Genomic DNA, 22028 nt, shown 5'->3' with positions numbered 1-22028 from the left:
CTTGTGACCTGCCCTCCCTGCCTGCTCGCTGCGGGGCCGGACCACCCCGACCGGAATATGTCTGCCTCTCCCTGCCCGCCAGCCGGTATTTTTAGACGCTGTTAGCGGCGTCTCGCCGCCGTCTCTGCCTCACCCGTGAATTATTTAGTGGCCGAGAGCGGGGAGCCGTGGCTTGGTGGGAGATGTGGGGGACATCGGGGTCAGGACAGGCAGGATGCCTGGGTCCCCCAAGGCCGTGGGGAGATGCGGCGGGGAGGAGAGGTCCATCCTGTCCCATCCCATCCCATCTGGAGATTTAAGGCGAAGGGAAGATCGACCTTTGTGAGTGCCGCACGGCTGCACTGCGGGGCCCTGCAGCCACCACCCGTCAGCTCCGATCCCGTCACCCCGCAACCAGCTAATGACCCCGCATCGAGCGGCCGGTGCCACCGTGCCAGCGTCACCCCAGCACGCAGCAGCGGTCCCCGATGTGTGGGTGTCCCTTGTGATGGGGACGGCGGCATGGAGGCTGCTCGCTGTCTCACCGGGGCGTTCAGGGGCTGATCCCGGGTCACTGCGGTCACCCCCAGATGAGAGGGACTAAGCGGACTTCGGGATGAAGGGGACAAGCCAGGAGGACAACAAGCCCAAAAACTGCCCCATGCCAGGGGGGGCCCACCTGCCATGCTTGGAGGCCACAGTGGTAAAGGTTTGCCAGGACTGAGACAGGACGAAAATCCCACAGAGCACCCAGCTCTGATGGAGCAAACCTTCAAGCCTGGAGGCTTTTCTGGGGTCAGATGGCTGTATTTTCATTAAATTGGCCCTCAGCTGCTGCTGGCGATGGTGGGAGGTGCCCTTCGATGTATTTTGTACATCGTGGCTCTCCCGTGCCTCAGTTTCCCCACTGGTAAGAGCTCCTTACTCGGGATTGCAGGATGCAACAGCACCTTTTACACACACTGACATCCCTATGTCCCCTACAGTGACAGTACGGTGCCATGCGTGTCCCCTTCCGTGACAGCGCGCTGCCACAAGTGTCCCCTGCAGTGACAGGGCAGTGCCACACGTGTTGGTGACAGTGCAGTGCCACCTGCTGTCTCCCAGGGGATCCTGTGGTCCTCGGCGTGGCCACCCGTGCTCCTGGCGTGGGGGTTCCTGGCCGAGCACCTCGGGGCCAGCGGTGCGCCAGGGGATCCATCCCCAGAACTGGGGGGCAGGAAAAAGCGGCCAGAGCCTCCCCCAGGAAGGAAACCGCATGCACACACAAACATGCACACGCGTGTGTCCCCTTCAAGGCCACCATCACCCCACGAGCAGTTCATGCCTGTGTTCCCCTGGCCACAGATTACCAGAAATACTGATTTAGGGGGGAAAAAGAGCATTTCAACCATTCAGAGGAGGATGTAAAAATCAAACACAGGGGTATCGGCATTTGCCTAGGATGGAAACTCCAGGTATCACTCTCCTCTCTGCTCCTCTCCTCCAAAACCCACAGGAATGGCTGTTACTGTACCCCAGCAGCAGCTCCACCACCCCACCGCTGCCTCGGTGGCATCCTACCGCCCACGTACCTGTGTGACCTTCTCGGTGACGTTCTGGGTGCGCTCCATCACCTTGTGGGGAGCAATTATCTCAATCTCTGTGGTGGAGCCTGAGCGGTGCTTCTCCAGGTTGAACTCCACAAAGTTGAGCGTGAACTGAGGGATCTGGCTGATGGTCCGGTACTTCATGAGGTCTGAGTCCGAAGTGGAGTTCGGGGGGTTGGGTTTGACGTGGGAAGCCTCTGAAAGAGGATGGAAAGCAGCGTTGAGGAGGTTGGTATGAGCAGAAGCCAGACCGCGGAGCCCTGATCTCGGTGCAGCACATCCAGGAGTTGGGGACCACCACAAGGTGCCACCAGAAGGTACCAATGTCTGCCTGGCCATAAAGGCTTGGCTTCTTCAGCGTGGCTCCTGACTTGGGATGCCCAACCCGAGATGCCCGAGAGGGGGCTGCTTTTCAGACACATCACCCATCTTTTCACCATTAAATCTCCTTCAGGGGGCTCAGACCAGCTGCCAAAATACAGAGGCACCTAATATCCTTTGCTACCCCTGAAGACTGTGGCAGGTTGGGGACCAGCCCCAAGGAAACCCACCAGGGAGGGATGCCAAGACTGGCATGAAAACAGATGAAGGAGGAGGTGGGTCTTCTCCACCCTTGCATGCTTCAGCCTGACCAACATAGCTCCTGCCTTGGATTTTGGCTACCAAACTGAGCCAGGAGCTGAATGATGTCCCCACTCAGATGTATCCTCCACCCCCAGGCTCCAGGTAGGGAGGTCGGGGTTTTCTCTTGAAGAGCTGTAGTGGGGCTGGATCCTGTCAGTTTTCCCTGGGGATCTGCCTCTCTGGGTCACCCCAGTGCAGGACCAGGGAGGAAGCCCCAGAGGTGATCGGTTCATAGTCAGGCTTGTGGCAACGTGTAGTCGTGGAAGGGAGCATGTACCCACACCCAGGGCTTCAGGAGCATCCCCAAGCATGGTAACCAGTGTGTCCCAACCTCTCTATCTCCTACAGGCAGGACAGCATTATATTTTCAGTTTTCTACCCCTTCTATCCCTTGCACTCTGACATTGACCCAAGAGGTGTCATGGGCACGAGGTGTCTGAAGACATTGTGAAGGTGCCCAGTTAGCACCAGCCATCCTGCTGGAACCCTTCTCCTCCCTGTTCATTCCTCTTCCCTCCCTCTATGTTGTGTCCCCTCCTGGGGGTCCGTAACCTGTGAGTGTTTGAGTATCATGATCCCCCACCCTGTTTTCTCAAGCCAGACACCGCAGACTGATCTCTCTCCATCCCCAGTTACTGAGGCTTCTCTTGCCTGACCTCCATCTTATTTGTCATCATCTCTCTCACGAGAACAAGAGGTCTGGACATGAACACCATGGTGGAGGTACGTTTCCTCCTACTGAGTGGCCCGCCCGGTGTCTCGTCCACCTCCAACGCATGGACACAGCTCACATTGCTCATGCCTGCAGACCCTTTCCCTCCCTCCCAGGGAGGTGGGACGGCATCGGGACGCCCCTCGCGTGGAGCAGCCAAACGCAACCTCACGCGGTCTCACGTCTCACGCGCAACACCATGGATGGCTCTACCCAAAAAAGCAGGACCTGCCGACGCAGGGAATCACATGGAGACCAGCAGGTTTTGGGGAGAAAACCCCAGCTTATCTCCACTTTGCAGAGGGAAAAGCAGTGAAAAAAAGAGACCTCCCCCCCCGAGACGTGCCGGGACCATCGCCCGGGACCGTGGCTCCCGCAGTAGGACCGACAGCTCCGGGGTTTTTCCCCTACCTGAGTTTGCCCTCCTTTCCCTGAATTTTCTCTGGAACTCAGACCTCGCAGCCTCAAAGTTGTCCAAGGAGGAGACCCTGCGGAGGCTGTGGAAGCTGCCCCCGGGGCGAGACCGAAAGAAACCCCACGCAGAGTACGACCCTCGTGGGCCCAGCAAGGGAGGCTCTTGTTTCGGGGACGAGTGTTGTAGGGTGGGGTCGGCCTCCAGGCTCGGCCTCCGCTCCTTTTCCAGGAGGGATTCGGTCTCTGACTGCACACAGTTCTCCTTGGACGATGTCTTCAAGTCCCTCAAAATCAGGGAGTCGCCACCAGGCTTTAAGACAGCCGGGAGAAAGCGTTTTATTAGAAGGAGTCCTCGCGTGCTGGGGGGGGGGGAAAGAGGGGGAGATGGGGGAGGTAAGAGGAGGGGCAGAGGGCTGGGAAGCGCTGCGGTTCCTGAGGTCACCTCCAACCGGGACCAGGACCTCCTTTGCGGTGGGGCGACCGAGTCCTCGGGGACTTGGCAGCTCCTACCTCCTGCCAGCTCCTACCGGAGGCTGGGTGGCCGCGGGGTGGTTTGCAAGGCGATGCTGCACAGCTGGGAAGCAGGCCAGAGCAAGAAAAGAAGAGGAGACCCTAGGGATAGGCTTGCCTGGAGTACCTGCCTTGCCGTGCGCTTTTCCGAGGTGTCCCTACGTCCCACCACTGGACCTGCCCTTCCCTCACCTGCTGCAAGAGCTCAGGCCACCACCGAGGGTCGGTGCCCGGGGTCCTGTGCTGGCGTCTATGGGAGAGGATGTATTCTGCACCAGGAAGCACTGGAGGAGCTGCTGGGCTTGCAAATTTGGCCATATGTGGTCTTCCCTTTCCTACAGCACCCCTTGGCCGTTGCTAAACCTTTTCCCCTGGAGACCTAAAGAGTTTCCAGCCTTTAGGAACTTCTGCAATGGGATGCACAACGCAGCCATCTTCTGGGGCAGAAACCTATGCCTGTACCCATCATACTCACGGGAGGGACTGGGATTTTGCGTGCATGCGCAAGGCACCCTGTGGCATTTCTCACTATCCCTAAGGACCTTATTGCAGGTTTTAGGAAGGGCTGCCTGCTGACTGCCCCTGCGTCTGCTGGGCTGCCCCAACTTGGACCAGGCTCCACCAAAGTGGTGGGTCATCAGGTTGTCCTCAATGCACATCTTCCACGCGTGTACACCTGAAACATTGCAGTGCACCACGCAGCTTCAAATTGGGGGTACCCAGAGCCTTTAGCAGTGCTGGTGTCTGTAGGACGGACATACCCAGAACATCTGATGATGCTACATGTGTCTTCCACTTGCCGTAAACACAATCTCTGAGAAGACAGGCATCAAATCTGTAATTTTGGGAAGCAGCTTTATCCAGGCTGTCTGGATACACCCAGCACAGCGAGCCCCTGGCGCCTGGGGATGCGTTAGCAGAGCAAAAGCCTTCGGCCCACAGCCCTGTGCCTCAAGCTGCAGCATTTGAGAAAACAACACGTCTTTGCCCGGAGATGCCTTGAGCACTTTTGACAGTCAAGAAGCCACCAAGAACAGCAATCTCTAAAGAGGTCCCACCAACATTTTCCCAATCTCGTCATGTCAGTAATGACAGCGTCACCCTCCATCACACAAAGCACGGTCTCTGCTGAAGGACTAAGCCAGAGCTGCCTGGCCCCTGCCAGGAAAACGTGGGGAAAAGTGCCTTTTCGAGGTTTGCCTGCAAGTCCCTACCAGTCCCTGCTTAGAGCAGACCTACTCCAATCTCCTGCAGTAACCAGCACGTCCCCTCCTTGGGGTGGGGACAACTCCCTGGAGCTCCACCATCCTGGACAACTTGCACTACGGAGCCAGACCTTCCTCCCAGCTTTGGCAGCGGTGCCCGCCGGCTCGGCACATCTCCCGCTCCCCCTGCGAGCCACGGCATGCGCCGTGCTGGGCTGGCGCCATGGAGCAGCACCAACTAGCTCTATCCCATGCCACCAAAGCACCGCCGCTCACCACCAGCCCTCGCCAGGACCAGTGCTCAGCACCGACCCAGTGCCGGAGCCCCTACCGCCGGATACGGCCCGAGCCACAGCAGCCGAGGGAGAGCGGGATGGGGAGAGCGGAGGAAGAGCGCTGGGACCTGGCCTGAGGCATGGGCTTATATCAGACAAAGGCTACGGTTACCTTTCCATAGTCAATGGCTACTCCATCAAACTCACTGGTGGGCAGAGATTTCCGCTGGATTTTGAGTCGCCGCAGGGACGGGAGACTAAACTTCAACCTCCTACCTTGACCTTGTTAGAAAGAAAAACAAAACACAAGAGAGACAGATGTAACCTAGCTGCATGTGATGGCTGGAGCGAGATGGGGCGGCGCGGTGGCAGGGGAAGAGGCTATGGAGAATTTTGGGTGGCTTTTGGGGACGTATGTGCTGCGTGGCCCTTCCTCCTCCAACATACTCGCTATTCCCGTGCCATCGCATCGCCGTGTGCTCAAGGCAGAGCCTGGCCTGGCAGAAAGCACTGCTGGGCTGGACGAGAGTCCCCTACAACCGTGGATGCAAGACGGGAAAGGTGCAGAGCATCCCTAAGCCAATTAAAGAGGTTAAAGCCACTTAAGGGATTTTGAACTGGAGGAAATCGAGCCTCTAAATCTCCTTGGTGGGACTTGGGGAAAAAAAAACCCACATGAAAGAGATGGTAAGTTAGCAAGGCATTAAAAAAGTAGTTCCAGCAGTTTCGTTCCTGGAGTTGTTCTGGATTTTAGGTGAGGGATGCTGGACCAAAGAGAGGGGGTCCCTTGCTGCCATCACAGGGGACCAGGAGACTGTCTTGCCGGAGACTGGGACTGGGACAAGGGCAGCCAGGGCTGCAAGGAGCTGCAAAAGAGGTTCAGGAAGGAAAGGGGCCAGACGTGGAGGGGAACCGGCAGTGCCCACAGCGGGATCCAATGCCCCTGGTTGTGACACCCAGTACAAAGTCGCTTGTCCTCTTCTAGTGCTGGTCCACGGAGGAGACTGTGGCTGCCTGCTACTACAGGGTTAGTGTGAGCCCCTGCTGCCTCGGGGCCCAGGTCAGCCCTGGGATTCATCTGACCCCCAGCGGCACCAGTTGTACTCACTAACTGGACCAAAAGTGGCCTAAAGCCCAAGGCGTGTGGGACGCGACGTGAGCTCTGCAAAGGCATTGTCCTCTAGGAAAAAGCAGCACATCGAGGAGCTGTTTGGTTTTGGCAGGATTTGCTTCCCTCACCGAGCCCCGACACACCGCTGAGCCGCTCGGACAGGATCCCGACCTACCCAGTTCCCCAAAAATGCCCCCGCTGATGGGGGGGACCACGCAGGCTCCCTCTGCTCACCCCATCCCCACTGCCCAAAGCAGCTTTCCAGCTGGAAGAAGCAAAGCAGCCAACTTTCCCTGCATACCAGTGAGCCAGGGACCAGCAACGCAGCCGCCTGCGGACGTGTAATTAAAGACTGAGTCAGAAAACCCGTGCACGAGAGACCGATCTGGGCTGGCGCCAGCAGCTCTGGCCTTTCCGCACTCCCCAGCGCTGGAGTGGGAAACCTGAGCAATGCTCCTCAGGATGTGCAGCACAACCTCCAACACGCAGGAAAGCAATAGGTACCCTCTTTATTTGGGTGCCTTCTGCAGCCAAAGGTACGTCTCGGGGTGGAATGGGGTACGGATGCATCGTATGTCGACACGTACTGAGAGCTGAGGGGGCTGCAAAGCAACACTGGTGCTGGAATTCAGGATTTCCTCAGCAGTCTGTGCATAGAGGCTAACTGGTATTAAAACAATACACCAAAAATGTAAATCCCATCACTTCATAGACACAGGAACACATGCACAGGTTATATATACATTCACACGCATATGTCCAGAAGTCCCGTGTGCGTATGTCTGGCCTGAGGATATATAAAACCCATCACCACACAGAGCTCCTCTGCTGGTACCTGCTGCCACGCACGCAAACACCTTAATGGCTCTGGGATGTATAGATGCACCGAGTGTGAATGTGTTAAAGCTCACATTACCATGCTGATACAAGGGGCAGCGTGAAGGGTCCCCACCAGCCCCTGATGTGACCCTGACCCTGTCTCAAGTCCCGTCCCTCTGTGTCACCCCACGTGCCATGGGGGGACGGACCCGGGCTGCTCCCACAGCTTTACTTTGAGGCCTGCCCAAAGCTTCCCTATAGCGACACGCATGCCCAGGGAGCGTTTGCATGAAGATGAGGATTATTTCCCTGGCTAAAATATAGGTGACTGGCACCGAGAGCTGTGTAGCAGGTGGGTATTTAGAAGCTACAGTTCTCCTTCCCGTGGTCAGGTCCAACATCTGTGTCCCTGGGTATCCGCATCCCCTTGAGAGCCTCACCAGAGATCCCCCTTGATCCAGCCTTCCCAAAAAAGGGAGTTTGGATTTTCCACTGCCTCCAAAAGCCCCACAAAACCCCAGGCTGAGCCTGCAACGGTGGGAACAGCCCAAAGCCAAGGCAGACTCAGAGCCATCCCAGCACAACCATCCTTGTGCCATTCTCCTGCGGTGATGTCCCCATAGCACAGCCATGCCATCGGTGACACCAAATGTCCCCTGGCCCTCCCGGTGACCCCAGGCACAGGTCCTGTCCCGTACCAGCACCTCCTGTCCCGGCCAGCATGATGCTGCAGGCACGCAGGAGGGGCCCAAGGCGCTGCTGGAAAAAAAACTCCCAGCGTTAAATATGGAAAGGACGCAGCAAAGCAGGGGTTGCACGGAGGGGCTCCCAGCGAGACACCCTGTCCTTAAAAATGCACCTTCCCATGCGGGGAGGTCGATCCCCACCCCTGTCCCCAGGTCCCTGGGGCTTCGGGAGGTGCGTGCGGGCTGGTGTGCAGGTGAGGGGCTGCGCGGGGAGCACAGCCGGCTCAAAGAGCCTTTTTTTCACCCAGTTAGTGTCGGCTGGATCAGTCCTGGATCAGTCCCTGCGGCTGTGCAGAAACACAAACCTCTGCTCCCGGGCACTCTGCAGGATTCAGCCCCACGATGCAGGATCCTGCCTTGCCATGGGTGTATCCTTCAGCCCCCCACGAGCTTCCGAGAAACCCATGGGATGGGGATAGCCCTAAGGATGCTGCGCTGCCCTCCCACCGTCCCCACCACCCCTGGTGACACCCACCTCCACGCCAGCTCTGCGACAGGCGCTGGTGCAGGCTCCGGCTGGCGCTTTTGGTGATCAGCTGTGCCAGGTCCTCGAAGTTGAGGATGAACATGATGACGACGCCGTCCTCGTTCTTCACCGGCACCACGTCCACCAGGCAGCGGAAACACGAGGCTGCCGAGCAGAGACAGGCTCAGGGGGGGCTGCACAGGGCGATTTGCCCCTTTCCCCCGCCCCCCAGCACTAAACACTTTTGGCAGAAAAGTATTTTTTTAAGCACTTTGATGGGTGTAATCTCTGCAGATGGGCAGTGGAGGATTTGGAAGCCTATCTGAGCCCTGGGAAAGGGCCGTATTGTTGCAGCATCCCAGGTCACACAGATCGCATCTTGCCTTTTTTTTTTTTTTTTTTTTTTGTCCCAGGCAGTCATTTATATTAACATACTTGAGAGCAGCAACTAAAGAGTAGGTAATTAAGAGCTCAGAAAGTCCCAGGTAGTGGTTTAACCTCATTAAGCATGCTGCTTGTAATCATGCTGTAGCTAATTGCCCTGCAATTGCCAGGCAGTTTTTGGGGACTGACTTCAGCTGTCTCGTGTCCTGGATGTGGGCAACGAGGTTGAGACCGACCGTGTGCCAAGTCCCAACCCCGGGCAGCAGGATGTGGTGGGATCAGTGTGATGGTCCCCAAGGACATCCCCTAAAGGCACTGGCATGGAGTGGTCAGGCACAGCCTCGTCTCACTCCTTCCATGGGGAAACTGAGGCACGGGGGGGGCGGCCACGAGGGCTGGCTCAGTGTCCTGGGAGTGAAGGGGGCTGTGCGGAGGACCCTGAACATGGCCACAGTGCACGAGGCCGTATGGATTTGCCTGTTGGATGCCAGCCCGACCCCGTGGCTCTGCTTGTGCTGGTAGCCAGGCACTAGTTTGCAATTAGGTGCACCCAAAAATACCTGGAGGCCTTTCCCAAAGCAGCAAGTGGAGGATACAGGGGGCTTCCCACCTCCCTCGCCAACTTTATTCTGCCAAATCCTCCAAAAACCCTACCTAACGGTACAATCACTGTGGGTCCCTTCCTTGAGTTGTCTCCTGTTGCTTTGGCACCAGTGGGAGTGGGAAACCCCGAGCTGCAGCCGCTGCTGCAGCCCCTCTGAAAAAAACCCCTGAACCCCCCCGGGCTCCTACCCCAAACCTTCTAGAAACGATGGAGTAACCAGGTACCACTGCCCGGCCGGTACAGAGCAAAGCGACCTCCTTCCACGGCAGATTTTGCCGGGTGCGGATCCCTGATCTTGCCTTTCACCCGTGCTCTGATTACCAGGGATTAGCGGATCTGGCAGGGATGTGCTGCCGGCCCGATCCAGTGCTGTCCTGCTCTTGCCATGGCCAAGCTCTGGCCGGGAGGGGGATGTCAGCCTTTCTGTGTATAATTTTAAGGAGCTCAGGGCCTCCCGTAATCAGGAGCAGATGGCCAGCATCGGGCAACTTCAAAATCTGCCATGACGTCAGGGATGTGCACATACACAGACACACACACACAGACAAGAACGGGAAAGAAATGGATACGGTGAAATCCGTTTAAAGGGCCCGGCAGCCAGGATTATTTCTTTCTTTCTTTATTTCATTGTTGTTCACCACAGGGAGAGGAAATCCACTTAAATGTGTGAGCTGGGGAGGAGGCGGGGGGGTATTTTCAGCAGATAAAGTTGTTTCAAAGGGACGCACGGGCACGCTGTGGGCTACCCTCATGTGGAGCCGGTGGGGACGGAAAGAAATGAGTCTTTCCCTCCCTTTGTCAGGATTTTTAGGGATCTAAAAGGCAAGCGGTGTTCTTTATTTAGGTGATGCCGAGTAAGTGAGGTGTCCTGCGTGATACTAAGGTGGCATGTGCCTGGTGGGATGATGCGGTGCCATCCCTGCGATGCCACGGCTCTGCCGGTGCTGCCATTGAAGGTATGCATGCGTGTGCCCGCTCACGGGCGCATGTGATGCCCGGTGGCACCACATGCTTTCTCCTTTGGTGTGTTATAAAATGAGGGGTTTTTTTCCCCACAGGTGATTTCAAAGCATCACTAACTTCCCGGGGACCCGCAGCCCAGCAGGGTTCATTGGCATGGGCAGCCATTGGTTCCATGCTTCCCCGCTGGACCGGGAATCCTGATCCAGATGGCCTGATCCTGGCTCACATGCTCTGCCCTGCTGCATCGCTTTCACTGCTTCACTTTTCCTTCTTAAGCTCCTCCGTGGTGGTGGGAGGGAATGGCGTCTGAGCTGTTCTCATGGGAGCCGGATCCTGGCAGGCCCTATGTGGCATGGAAAGGGTTAATCCCATGGCCGATGCTGAACAGCTGAAAACTGGGCCCAGTTACATCCAGTTGGAGGGATATAAGGAGCAGCTGGGAGGTGGTTGGGGCTGGGTTTGGGAGGCAGCTGGTGCCTGGTTTGATCCTGCAAATCTGGGAGGTGCTGAGCCTGAGCAGCCCTGGCCGATGCTGCTGCGAGCCCCCATGCTGATCCCTTCTTAAATGAAATAGAATAGACGATTTCTGTTGGAAGGGACCTACAACGCTCATCTAGTCCAAATGCCTGACCGATTCAGGGCTGATCAAAAGTTAATTGGGTATGGGACCCTCCAAAACCAGGGGAATCACCCCAAAAGCACCCCTGTCAGGCACAGCCCTGCATGCCAGGAGCTCGGTGCCCGGCTCAGACCCGCACCCCGTAGCATGGATGGCGTCAAGGGGATGACGGAGTGTTGGGGCCAGGAGCGGGAGCAGCGGGTTCCCTTAAGCCTGGCCCAAAGACAAGGCAGTCCCCCAGAATTTGGGGTGTCTGGGCAGCTGTGATTTGGGGTACTGCCAGCTCTGGGAAGAGGCTGCAGCTGGGATACCCCTGGCACCCTCTGCCCTGACTCGATTTCCCTGCGGCGAGCCAGCCTGGGCTCTGCCAAAAACCGAGCCTTCCCCCCAAAAACCAGGCACCCCAGACCTGCTGCGGTGCTGGTGGGCTGAGCCGGCCCCAGGAGGGACCCCAGCCCTGCACTCCCGTCCTCGTTCCTCGATCGACTGTCCCCATCCATCTGCCCGACTCTTCCCTTCAGCTGTTCAGCTAATCTGTCTCCATCCATCTAATTTTATCCAGCCGCCAAATGATCTCTTGGAAGAGCCCCGGGGGCGTTCGCAACCTGCCTGTGCTCCGTGGCCGCTGCCGTGGGGCTGACTGCAAGCCCGTCCGGGGCGAAACCCAGCCCAGGGGCTGCGGAAAGGGCTCAGCAGGAGGGATGCGACGTGGATGCTGTTTTGGAGGGTCCCACACCCAATACGATGGGTTTGCGTGGGCTTGGAAAACCAGCTCATTCCCTAAAACCCTGGGCTGGGTTTGATCTTCCCAGCACCCAGCCCACCTCCCCCAAGCCGAGCGCTCGGAGGTTTGTGCTTTCTAACCTATCTTGGCTTCTGACCTTGATAAAAGCGAGCACTTAATAACATTAAAAATGTCATCGTCGGGGGCCCTCCCTCCCCGGCCCTCTTATCCTCCGCGGCCACCAGTGGTTAATGCATTGGTCGGTATCATCAGTATTAAACTAATCAACAGGACACGGGAGTTTCCGAGAGCCGGACACAAACCAGTATTGTTATGAATATTAAAAAAGCAAGCTATTAATCTGTCCTCGGAGCTCTTACCGAGTCCTTCCCTCCCCCCGGCCGGGAGATTTAATCTGCAGGGTCTCATGGCAGAGTGGCTAAATCTATAGTGGTATTATATAACGGAGCGGAGGAGAGGGGCTGGGAAGGGCACGGAGGGGACAGGGATGGGGACGGAGCCGTGCTCCGGGGCTGGCTGGCCCACCTGGATTGATGCTCAGGAGGGCTGAGCCTTGGTCCCGTCTGGGGATAAATCAGCGTCGCGGTGCGGTAGGAACTTCAAAGGGAAGCGCAGGTTGCTGGGAGGCACTAAAGCAAATCCTCAAGGCGGGATGGAAAATTATCCTGAGCCAGTGGGAATGGGTGTCCCTTGGGGTCTGGGGTGAGCGATGGGTGCTGGGGAACCCCCACACCTGCGTCTGCATCGCCCTGCGCTGGGAGGGGATGTGGACCACGAGGTCTGCACTGGCCCCTCTCTCCACATCCAAACGGGGCATCGGGAGACTGAAACCCGCTGTGACACCAGACTGGGAAAAACGCTCCTTGCAGCAACCCCTGAACTGCTAAAATGACCTTATTAAGTAACAGCGGCGGGATGGAGGTTACCCCTGGGTGGTGACGAATAGCAGGGATTTCTGCACTTAGCGGGGAGCTGGCTGGTCAGAACCAGCAGCAGAAGGGAAAGCCAGGAGAGTCGGGAGACCAAAGGTACCCACAGACAACACGGCTGCAAGAAGGATGTCCCCAAGCCCAGCGGGATGTTTTGGGGGTGCTCTGATCCCCAGGAGCCAAAAAGGGTCCCGGATCAATACAGGGAGTTGGCAAAATGCAGCTTAACCTCTGCTGCAAGCGAAGCAAGTGGCTGCATCCAGGCCCATGGTCCTTCCCTTGCTAAATCCCCGCCGGCCACAGGAATTAGTCCAGCTTAGTGCAGGGCTGTGTGGCCAAAGCTGCAGAGCTGACAGCATTTCGTGGGGCTCTCTGGCCATCCCAAGGTCCCTGTCCCCATGACACATGGGGCCACCTCCCGCTAGGGATGCAACAGCCGGTGAGGATGGAGATGGAGGGTTTGGGGTGGGAATAGGGGACTCTGCAGGGGCAGGGATTTCAGGAAAAAGCCTCCTGGGAAGCATCCCTGGGGGTGCTGGGGATGCTCTAGGCCTGTCCCTCTGTTCATGGGACACCTGGTCCAAGCACAAAGCATCCAAGGAGCGGCAGAGGATGGAAAATGTGTCTTTTCCAGCTTTGTGCCCCGATTGCGCTGTCCCTGGGGCAGAGCCAGAGCAGTGGGGGTGGCCGGAGCTGTGGCACAGCCATGCCAGGGATGGCAGAATCGGCCCCACACCACGGGATCTCCAGGACCGGAGCATTTATCGTTGTGAGGCAGGATGTTTATAAGTCCCCTTCTGGAGTTGGGCCACGGTGTCTGTCCCTTTCCCGAGGTCACAGCCCGGCTCTGCCGAGCCCGACTCTTAAAGGAACGCGAAGCAAAGGGCCGCAACTTGGCTTAAACCCCATGTTTTTGTACAAGCAAACAGCTCAAATTGGAGTTGGGGTTTTGTCAGCTGGCTGTGCCTCCCTGCTCCTCCGCCACCCAGGAGGTCCCCTCCGTCCTGCCTTGTCCACCCACGGGGGCAGCAGCAGAGGTTCCCTGGGGCTTCCAGCACCGGCCCCCCCAGCCCTGACGGTGCCAGGATCCAGCAGCTGCCGGTGGGATTTGCCCTCCTGCTTCCAGCGAGCCCGTCGGGCACGTCACAGGTTGCTGTTTATAAAGCTGTACGGAGAAACCTTGGCTGGATCCATCCCTGCCTGCCTCAGCCTGGCAGCAGCTGCCGGAGAGGTGATTGCCGTGCTACGGATTTGCCCTGGGCTGGGGACAGAGGGGACATGTCCACGAGTCCCTCTGTCCCCTTTGGGTGCAGTGACACCCCACGACCCATGCCCAGCTGCCAGCCCTGCAGTTGCCTGCTCAAGCACCCCACGGGGAGCCGCGGGGGGGTACACACACGATGACATCCTGGGTGACACCGGGTGCCCCAGTCGCTCTGTGACCTCCCCCATCCTGGAGCCCCCCAGGGGAAATCCCAGTTTACAGCACCGGTGTAATGAGTTTGCCAGGCTGATCTGGTCTCTAATCCCCAGTCCCAGCGGACCGAGCACAAACTGCTTTTGCTGGAGGGGACCAGCCTGGGGAGGGGATGGGGATGGGGATGGAGGGGCTGGGGCTGCAGGCAGCGGCTGCCTCACCAGCTGCTCCGGCTGTTTCGGCCCCGCATCTCTCTTTCCATATTCATAAGCATCCCATTCATGCAGATTAACGGCGAAGCGCTCGGCGGGCACTGCCAGCTGCTGCCGCTCAGGCCATGCCAGCGCCGCGGTGCCCAACACCTGTGGCCACCGGTCCCGCTCCGGGGACTCCGGAGGCTCTCCGTCGGTGGCTTCGCTGCAAAGCACATCACCCTCCGGGAGAAAAGAAAAACCAACCCTGGAGGCTGCTCAGCCCCGCCAGCCCCTCGGTGCTGTCTCCAGGGGATGCTGGAGGGGGGGTCGGCTCAGCCCTGGACACCGTGGGTAGCGTGTCCCCGGGGCTGGTGGCCGTGGCTGCTCCTCGTCCCGGCAGGAGCTGATCCCGTAATGACCCCCCTGGCTGGGGCAGTCCCAGCTGTGCAGCATCTTGTAAGGAAATTAACTTTTCACTGATCTCCCGGCTTTGAGCGGGGGATTAGAGCCCGCACGCGCCGTGGCCGGGCACTCCCCGCTTTCCAAGGCCTTTTTGGGGCTGCCGTGGCAGGGAGGGACAACTGCCCTTGCTGGGCAAGTCCCATCTTCCCCCAACTGAACTTGGTTCTTGGCTCCATTTCGGCTACCCAGAGCTGAGCTCGCCGTCGGCACCCGTGGCTCCTTTTATAATTAGCTAATGACAGCATGGGCATCGGGGTGAGGACTGAGCAGCAAGGCTGTCCCCAGGGACGTGCATCACCCCATCATACAGCATCCTGCCTATGCAGGGGTAGAGCCACCTGCCCGGACACCCATGGGTGCTCCCCTTCCCACCTACCTCCATCCATCCCACCCTGGCCCTGCCGGGGGGGCTCTGACAGGCAGATTTGTCTCTGGTAACCAGAAAAGCGAGGAAACAACCCCGCGAGCTGCAGAGCCAGGAGTACCGCAGTAATAAACAGCAGGTCGAGGCTGGAGATTGGTGCTGCCGGTATGAAAAGGAGGACAGGCGGGTTCGGAGCCTCCGCCGGCTAATTAAGCAGCAGCTCCCTATAATGTGAAGGCCTTTTCTTTGCCGATAAGACCCATTTATAATGGGCTGAGCGGTCACAGGCTGAGTGCTGGGGGGAAACAATTGGAAAGCATATTGCTGATGGGGCTGGGTTTTAAAAATAGACATGAAGGGCTTGCTTCTGGGCTTTTTTTTTTTTTTTTTTCCCCCTTCTGTTTTTTTTTTTTTTTTAATAAAAAAGAGAAGAAAGCAGCTCAGAGCTGCGCTGAGAGTTTCCCGTGGCCTAGAGGAAGAGCAGGGTTCCGAGGAGAGCACCGAGCATCCCGTGAGCCTGGCGGGAACGCTTCAAAGCGGGGAGGATGATGTTGGATTGGACTCCCAGCTGAGCAGTCCCCTGGGATGGATGGGGAAACTATCCCGAGGGAGCCGAACAGGGCTGCACACGCTGTCCTTGCCACGGCCACGCGTTGGCGTTGGGATGGGACCATGGGGACGGCATGTGCCCGCTTCTCCTCGTGCCTCCCAGGCTGCGCTGGGCTCCAGCCAGCCCCCTGCAAACCACAGCGGCCGAGGGGACGCTCGCAGCCCAACCCTGGGACCGCTTCCCAGCCCTGCTTCACCCAGGACTGGCCCAACGGGGAAAAGACTCGGTCGGGTCCCTTGGCAAGGATGGGAGGAAAATCATACGGGAAACGCGGATGGTGAGCGGCCTGATCCTGCCACCGCGCAGGGTCCGGCCCCGCCGGGTTAACCGTGTGGGTTAACATGCAGGGGTGCTTGCCAGCGGATAATTCCCGGGGCCGATACGCTGGCACCTGGATGCCAGCCCAGGAGATAGGGTCTGGGAGGGAGGCCAGGACACCCAGGTCCCAGCCCCGGAGATAGGGTGCCGGGCTGGGAGCCAGGGCTCTTGCCTTCTCCTTCCCTTCACTTTCAGTTGTTTCTCCTCCATCCCGCCGCCCCGGGAGCTGCCGGCAGCAGGGTGCAGCCTCTTGCTCAGGCCAAGCCCCCATCAATGCAATCTAAAGCGATGGGAAAGCTCCACAGGTTGAAAAAAGGAAATACTTAGTGTTTTTAACCTCTAGCGAGCACCCGATCTGCGTTCCTCCCACCCCTGGGAGCCCGGGCCATTGCTGGTTTGCAGCATCAAGCACTAAATATTTATTTAACTTCCTGCAGTATTAGAACTAATCACTAGTATTTTCCATCAAAGCTTCATTTTCATCTTAACGTAATTCCATCTGTGCACGCACAGCCGCATCCTGCTCACTGGAAAGGCAGCTCTGAGGCCGTCGCCTGCACCCGCTTTTGGCAGAGCCGGGGGGGTCTGTCTCGTCTCCTCTCAGAGCACAGACCAGGAGACCCATGTCCCAGCCCGGCTCCTCCATGGGCTTCCCATGGGATCCTTATTCATGACGCAGGGATCCCATGAGTGATGCCATCGCTTGCTCTGGGAGCTCTGAGGCATCACCGAGGTCTCACAAATGACCCGATTCCCAAATAATCTGGCAGCAACTTCCATTATTCAAGGTCCCAGTGCCCCCAGTGCCCCATGACAGCAGAGACAGCTCCATCCCGCCAGGAGCCACGATGGACTCACCCTCGGCAAAGCCCCAGATCTGGGTGCAAACCCGATGTCCTGGTAGCATCACACTCCCTTCGCCTCCCACCACTGGCTTCCAACAGCCCAAATCCCGGGCAGGTGACACTTCCCACCACCGGATCACCCCAAAAAGCGACTCTTACTGTCTTTGCGGTAGTAGAGGATCTCGAGCTTGCATTCCTCGGAGCCGAGCAGCGCCTGGGTGAGCTGCGCGATGGAGCTCTTGGTGGTGTCGGGACCGGTGAGGAAGTCGCAGGTGCAGGGTCGCTGCATCACCTCCACGCGGGAGTAGCCGAACATCTCGCAGAAGCCATCGTTGCAGTAGATGATGGCACAGTTCTCCATCTGGGCGTTGGCAATGAGGAACTTGCGGTCTGTGGGGAGGCAGGAGAGCACGGGGCTTAGGGGGGGACCCACAGGGATGGGGGACAGCCTGGGTGGGTGGTGGGTGCTTGGGCTTTTTGATGCCACCTGCCATGGGGTTTGTGCAGGGATGGGCCCCCTGGGGACACCGATGACAGGTCTGGGGGGGAGGATGGGTGGCTCCAGCCCACACCACCCTGGGTGCTGCCCTGCTCTTCAGAGAAAGAAAATTCCCCCAATTCCATGTGAATCTGTGACCGTGGGGACAGGGGGATCCAAAGCAGGGGTCCCCAGTAAAGGCAGTTTTTGCTGGGGTGGGCCAACCCACGCAGCCTTGACATCGCACCGCTCGCGTGTGGGGACTCGCTGCTTTCTCATACACGGGAAATCCGTCCCTGACCGGCACTGCAGGCAGAGGGAAGAGCTGCAGCGTCCATCCCTTCCCAGGAGCTTATCAGGGACCTGAGTTATCTCGGAGACTTCCCACCCTTGCTCAGATTTGACTGAAGTCAGGCAAGAGGCGAGAGGAGGAGTGAGCGTGAGGCTTGGCTTCGTGGGAAGCTGGGTGAAACCCATCGCACTAATGAATCTCCTAATGTTTTATAGGATAATGGTGCCTTCGGGCTAAAGCTGAAATCCAGACCCCGCTGAGCTTCGTGGCCCCTGTGCTTGAGAAGAAAAGGGCTCAGGTGGAGGAAAGGGGAAACTGAGGCAGGGAGTGGTGCTTCCCCATCCCCTCCTGGTGCTGCAGCCACCCAGGCTGGGCTGGGGCCGGACTCGCTGTCGTGCCGGGGTGTGCGGCAACACTGCCCAGATGGAACCGCTTCCGTCCTTATCCCGGGGGAGACCCAGCCTAGAGCTTTGATTTGGTTTGATTTTTGTTTTGTTTTGGGGTTTTTTTCCAAGGAGATCGGGGGGTGCTGGGCTGGGGAGGACCCTCTCTGGGACAGGTTTGCTGGGATGTGACAGAGGGCTGTGGATGCTGATGTGATGGATGCCGTGCCCCGCCCAGCAGCATCTCCCTCAGCTTTTGGCACTGGCTCCGGACTGGAGCCAGAGGCAGGTCAGAGCGGAGGGTCCGTTTGGAGGCTGCCTCCCAGCCCAGACCCCAATTAATCTCCTGGATTACCCAGGAATGGCATCTGCAGCCTGCGCGCTCCAGAGCCCCGCTGCGCTCCAGCCTCGTGGGGAATTTCACCCAAAAGCGGGAAGAAACGTCCGCCCGGCTGCGGCACCCAGCGCCGGGATTCAACGGGGTGGGGGGGGACCCCTTCCCGGCACATTGGGGCTCTCCTTAATGTCACCTGCAGAGTCCCAGCTCTGGAGGATGCCTCCCAGTAAAACCAGTGCCCCCAGGGATGCTGTACCGAGCTCTCCTGCTTCATCCCACCCTGTGACAGCCCTTGGTGGCCCTTTGTGGGGGACTCCCACCCCGACACCTTTCCCTCTCCCACGCAGGGCTGGCGCCGGTGCTGCAAACAGCACAAACCACCACAGCCAAACGTTTCCCAGTTCCCTCTTCCCGATCCTTCTCTAATCTAAATCACTCTGCCACCTGGAAGGTGGCACAAGGAGGGGACCTTCCCCCAAACCCCGCTCCTGGAGCACGCTCTCCACCTGCGATGAACGTTTCCCCATCCAGCGCCAGCCCCGTGGGCCAGATCCAGGCTGGATCCAGGCTGGGCTGGTGCAGGACAGGATTTACGGGGCTGGCAGGGCGCCGAAACAAGCTGTGTGCTGAGCACAGGGGATGTGACCAAGGCCGGGATGGGAAGGAGCTGCAGAGCCAGCTCTCCCTGGGGGTATTTTTACCCCAGATTTGCTTTCTGCCCTGCCCTCACCTGCAGATTTGCCCTTGCCCTCACGGTACCAGGGCTCAGCACCAGCCCTAGGAAGGAAGCGCTGGGCCTTTCCAGCGGGGACTCACCGGGCGCAGCTGCACCCGTGGGAGCTGCAGGGGTGGGGTGAAGGCACCCATGAGCAGAGGAAGACACGCTACCCGTGGCAGCGATGTGACCGGGGAGGGGGGCTGGTTTGGTGTCTCCCAACACCCGTCACATCACGAAGCTGCCGCGGGGGAGTGCGGGGTGATGTTTCGGCAGAGCCCAGCTGGTGCCTGACATGGCTGGCAGAGCGCAGGCAGGGAGCGGGCAGGGACGAGGGGGCCTGGCTGCTTCTCCGCTGGCACACTTCGTCGTGTGCCCCCGCTGCTCCCCAGCCGCCGCTTCTCAGTGGGAACTGATAGGAACCAGGGACAGTTTTTCTCACTTCCCATCCCCAGGGTCACGTCACTCACTGCCGGGGCAGGCAGCGCAGATTTGGCAGGGGTGGCAGCGCCAGGGACGTTTGCCCACCTGGCAAACTCAGACACTGGAGAAAAACCACAGCGAGCTGGGGCGGTGGGAGGTGCACAGCCCCAGTATCCCACGGCAGAACCCCGAACACAGCTTTTGGGGTCCCCCCCTCCCCTCATCCACAGCTCCCTGGGGGGGGGGACACGACCCAGCCCCTCGGGGTGCCCAGACAGCAGCGCCCCCCCCCCCCCCCGGCCCCCACCCCACCGCCCGCAAACCCCAGCGCTCCCCGATGCGCACGAACCCTTCGCTATATTTGACACGAAAACCGGCCCCCAAAAATTCATATAAAGGGATTACTCCGAGCAACAGCAAATGGCAACATTTCACCAGGGACGGCTGCCTCGGAGCAGCGCAGAGTTGAAGGCAAACAGGCAGCCAGCCCGTCTGTGCTGGCGTCCAGCCCTCTCCCCCAAATCTGCCAACCCAGACCCCCCTCCCCGTCACCCCGGGGACCCCCCTCCCAGCCCGGGGACTGCGGGGGGGGGGGGGGGGGGGCGGCTGCGGTGTCTCCAGCCCCCGGGAGACCACCGGCCTGGGACCGCTCGTCCCCCTTGTGTCACCCTGTCTATAAATACCCGCGGGGACACTGCTTGGCTGTCGCCCACCCCTCTCCCCCCCCCCCCCCCCCCCGCCTCACCCCCCGGGAGGTCACAGGGGGGGCCTTCATTTCCCCGGGGACACCCTGTGGGTGGTCCCACTCTGCCCTCCCCCTTGTCCGTGTTCCCCCCCCCCCAAAAAAAACTCTGCTCCCCGCTATGCCCCGAAGTTGGGGGGCCGCCCGCAGCCGCAGTGGGGGGGGGGGGGGGAATTTGGGGAGGGGGGTGTGGGAGCAGGGCCGGGGGTGCGGTACTCACTTTGCCCTTCAAATTTGCGGATGATGGTATCCAGGTAGGTGTTTTGGGGGGCCACATGGCCCCGGCGTACCGGCATGGTTCCACCGTCCTGAGCGCTCCCGGGAGCGGTAGAACTTCTTCTGGCGGGGGCGGTGGGGAAAAAACCGATTCAATCCCGGGAGCTCTCGGGTCCTTTCACCCGGCACGGCGCAACCCCGTTCCTTCTCCCCCCAGGGTTGGTGGAGCTCTGGAACCGAGCCGGTCCGGGGCTCCCATGCTCCCGGTGGCCAGAAGGGGGAACCCCTCCGCCCGCCCTGCCGCGCCCGGCTCCGGGCGGGGGCGGCCGGGGAGGATGAGGATGAGGAGGAGGAGGAGGAGGAGGAGGGGTGGGGAAGGGAGAGGGGGGGTGGGGGTGTGGAGGGAGGGGGGGGTAGGGGGTGGGGGGGGTGGACCCGCTTGAAAGGGGGAGAAAATAATAGACGAAAATAATAAGAGTAGAAATCCCCAAAGTGCTTAGTCACCGCTGCCCCGGCCCGCCGGAGGCTCTGGGGGAGCTGGAAGCAGCAACAGCTGTCGGCCGGGGAGGTGGGACCCCCCCCGGAGCCCCCCGGGTCTCCCCGGTACCCCCCGGCATCCCGCGGTACCGGTACCGGGCACGGCACCGCCTGGCACCGGCCCCGCAGACTGGGGGTGCTCCGGGGCGGAGCGGGGGGTGGGAGGGAGGGAGCAGGTGGGTGCTGGGGGTGCTGGAGGTGGGGTCCTTGGGGGGCTGGGGGTTCTTGGGGGGGTGGAGGTGAGGTCCTTGGGGAGCTGGGGCTGAGGGTTCTTGGGGGGGTGGAGGTGAGGTTCTTGGGGGGCTGGGGGTTCTTGGGGGGGGTGGAGGTGAGGTCCTTGGGGGGCTGGGGCAGGGGGTGATGGGGGTGGAGGTGGGGTTCTTGGGGTCTGGGGGTTCTTGGGGGGGGTGGAGGTGAGGTCCTTGGGGACCTGGGGCAGGGGGTGATGGGGGGGTGGAGGTGGGGTCCTTGGGGGGCCGGGGCAGGGGGTGCTGGAGGATTGGGGTGTTGGGACAGGAGGATGTGCTGGGGATGGGGGGGGGGGGGGGTTGGTGGGAGTGGGGGTGAAGGGTGCTGGGGCGCTGGAGAAGGGGGTGGTGAAGGAATGGGGTGCTGGGGTGCTGGAGAGGGGTGCTGGAGGAGGAGGTGCTGGGGGGGGAGGCTGGGAGGTGGGGGTGGCTGGGGATGGCGAAGGAGGGTGGGGATGGGGTGCAGGGGGTGGTGGAGGAGGGTGTGATGGAGGGCGCTGGAGTGCCGGGGGTGGCAGAGGAGGGGATGCCGCGGTGCAGGGGGTGGTGGGTGGAGGGGGGGGGGGGGGGGCGTGCAGGTGGTGCTAAGGTGCAGGGGGGGGCGGAGGAGGGGGTGCAGAGGTGCAGAGGCAGAGGAGGGGGTGCCGGTGGGTGGAGGTGTTGGAGGAGGGGGGGTGTCTGTGGGTGCAAGGGTGCAGAAGCAAAGGAGAAGGTGCTGAGGGGTGCAGGGTGCGGAGGGGGGGTGCAGGGGTG

General features: G+C 59.8%; 1 protein-coding gene across 2 annotated transcripts in view; it reads right to left on the bottom strand.

The window, feature by feature from the left end:
* Positions 1 to 20805, bottom strand: part of KCNH6 (potassium voltage-gated channel subfamily H member 6) — a 33932-nt gene extending 13127 nt beyond the window's left edge. Inside the window, exons 1-6 of one of the 2 annotated variants that reach the window (XM_049800818.1) lie at positions 20495 to 20805; positions 17064 to 17294; positions 8460 to 8615; positions 5481 to 5590; positions 3316 to 3628; positions 1554 to 1765 (exon numbers count right to left, since the gene is read on the bottom strand). In XM_049800818.1, the coding sequence (XP_049656775.1) occupies positions 1554 to 1765; positions 3316 to 3628; positions 5481 to 5590; positions 8460 to 8615; positions 17064 to 17294; positions 20495 to 20570 (1098 nt within the window). In that variant the 5' untranslated portion in view covers positions 20571 to 20805. The remainder of the gene's footprint in view (positions 1 to 1553; positions 1766 to 3315; positions 3629 to 5480; positions 5591 to 8459; positions 8616 to 17063; positions 17295 to 20494) is intronic. The other variant, XM_049800820.1, reaches the window with a different exon arrangement.
* Positions 20806 to 22028: the final 1223 nt, after the last annotated feature.

The sequence above is a fragment of the Accipiter gentilis genome, chromosome 5 (genome assembly GCF_929443795.1).
Source record: "Accipiter gentilis chromosome 5, bAccGen1.1, whole genome shotgun sequence".
NCBI lineage: Eukaryota > Metazoa > Chordata > Aves > Accipitriformes > Accipitridae > Astur > Astur gentilis.
Note: the sequence above shows the minus strand (reverse complement) of the source record. Positions and strands in the feature narration are given on the sequence as shown.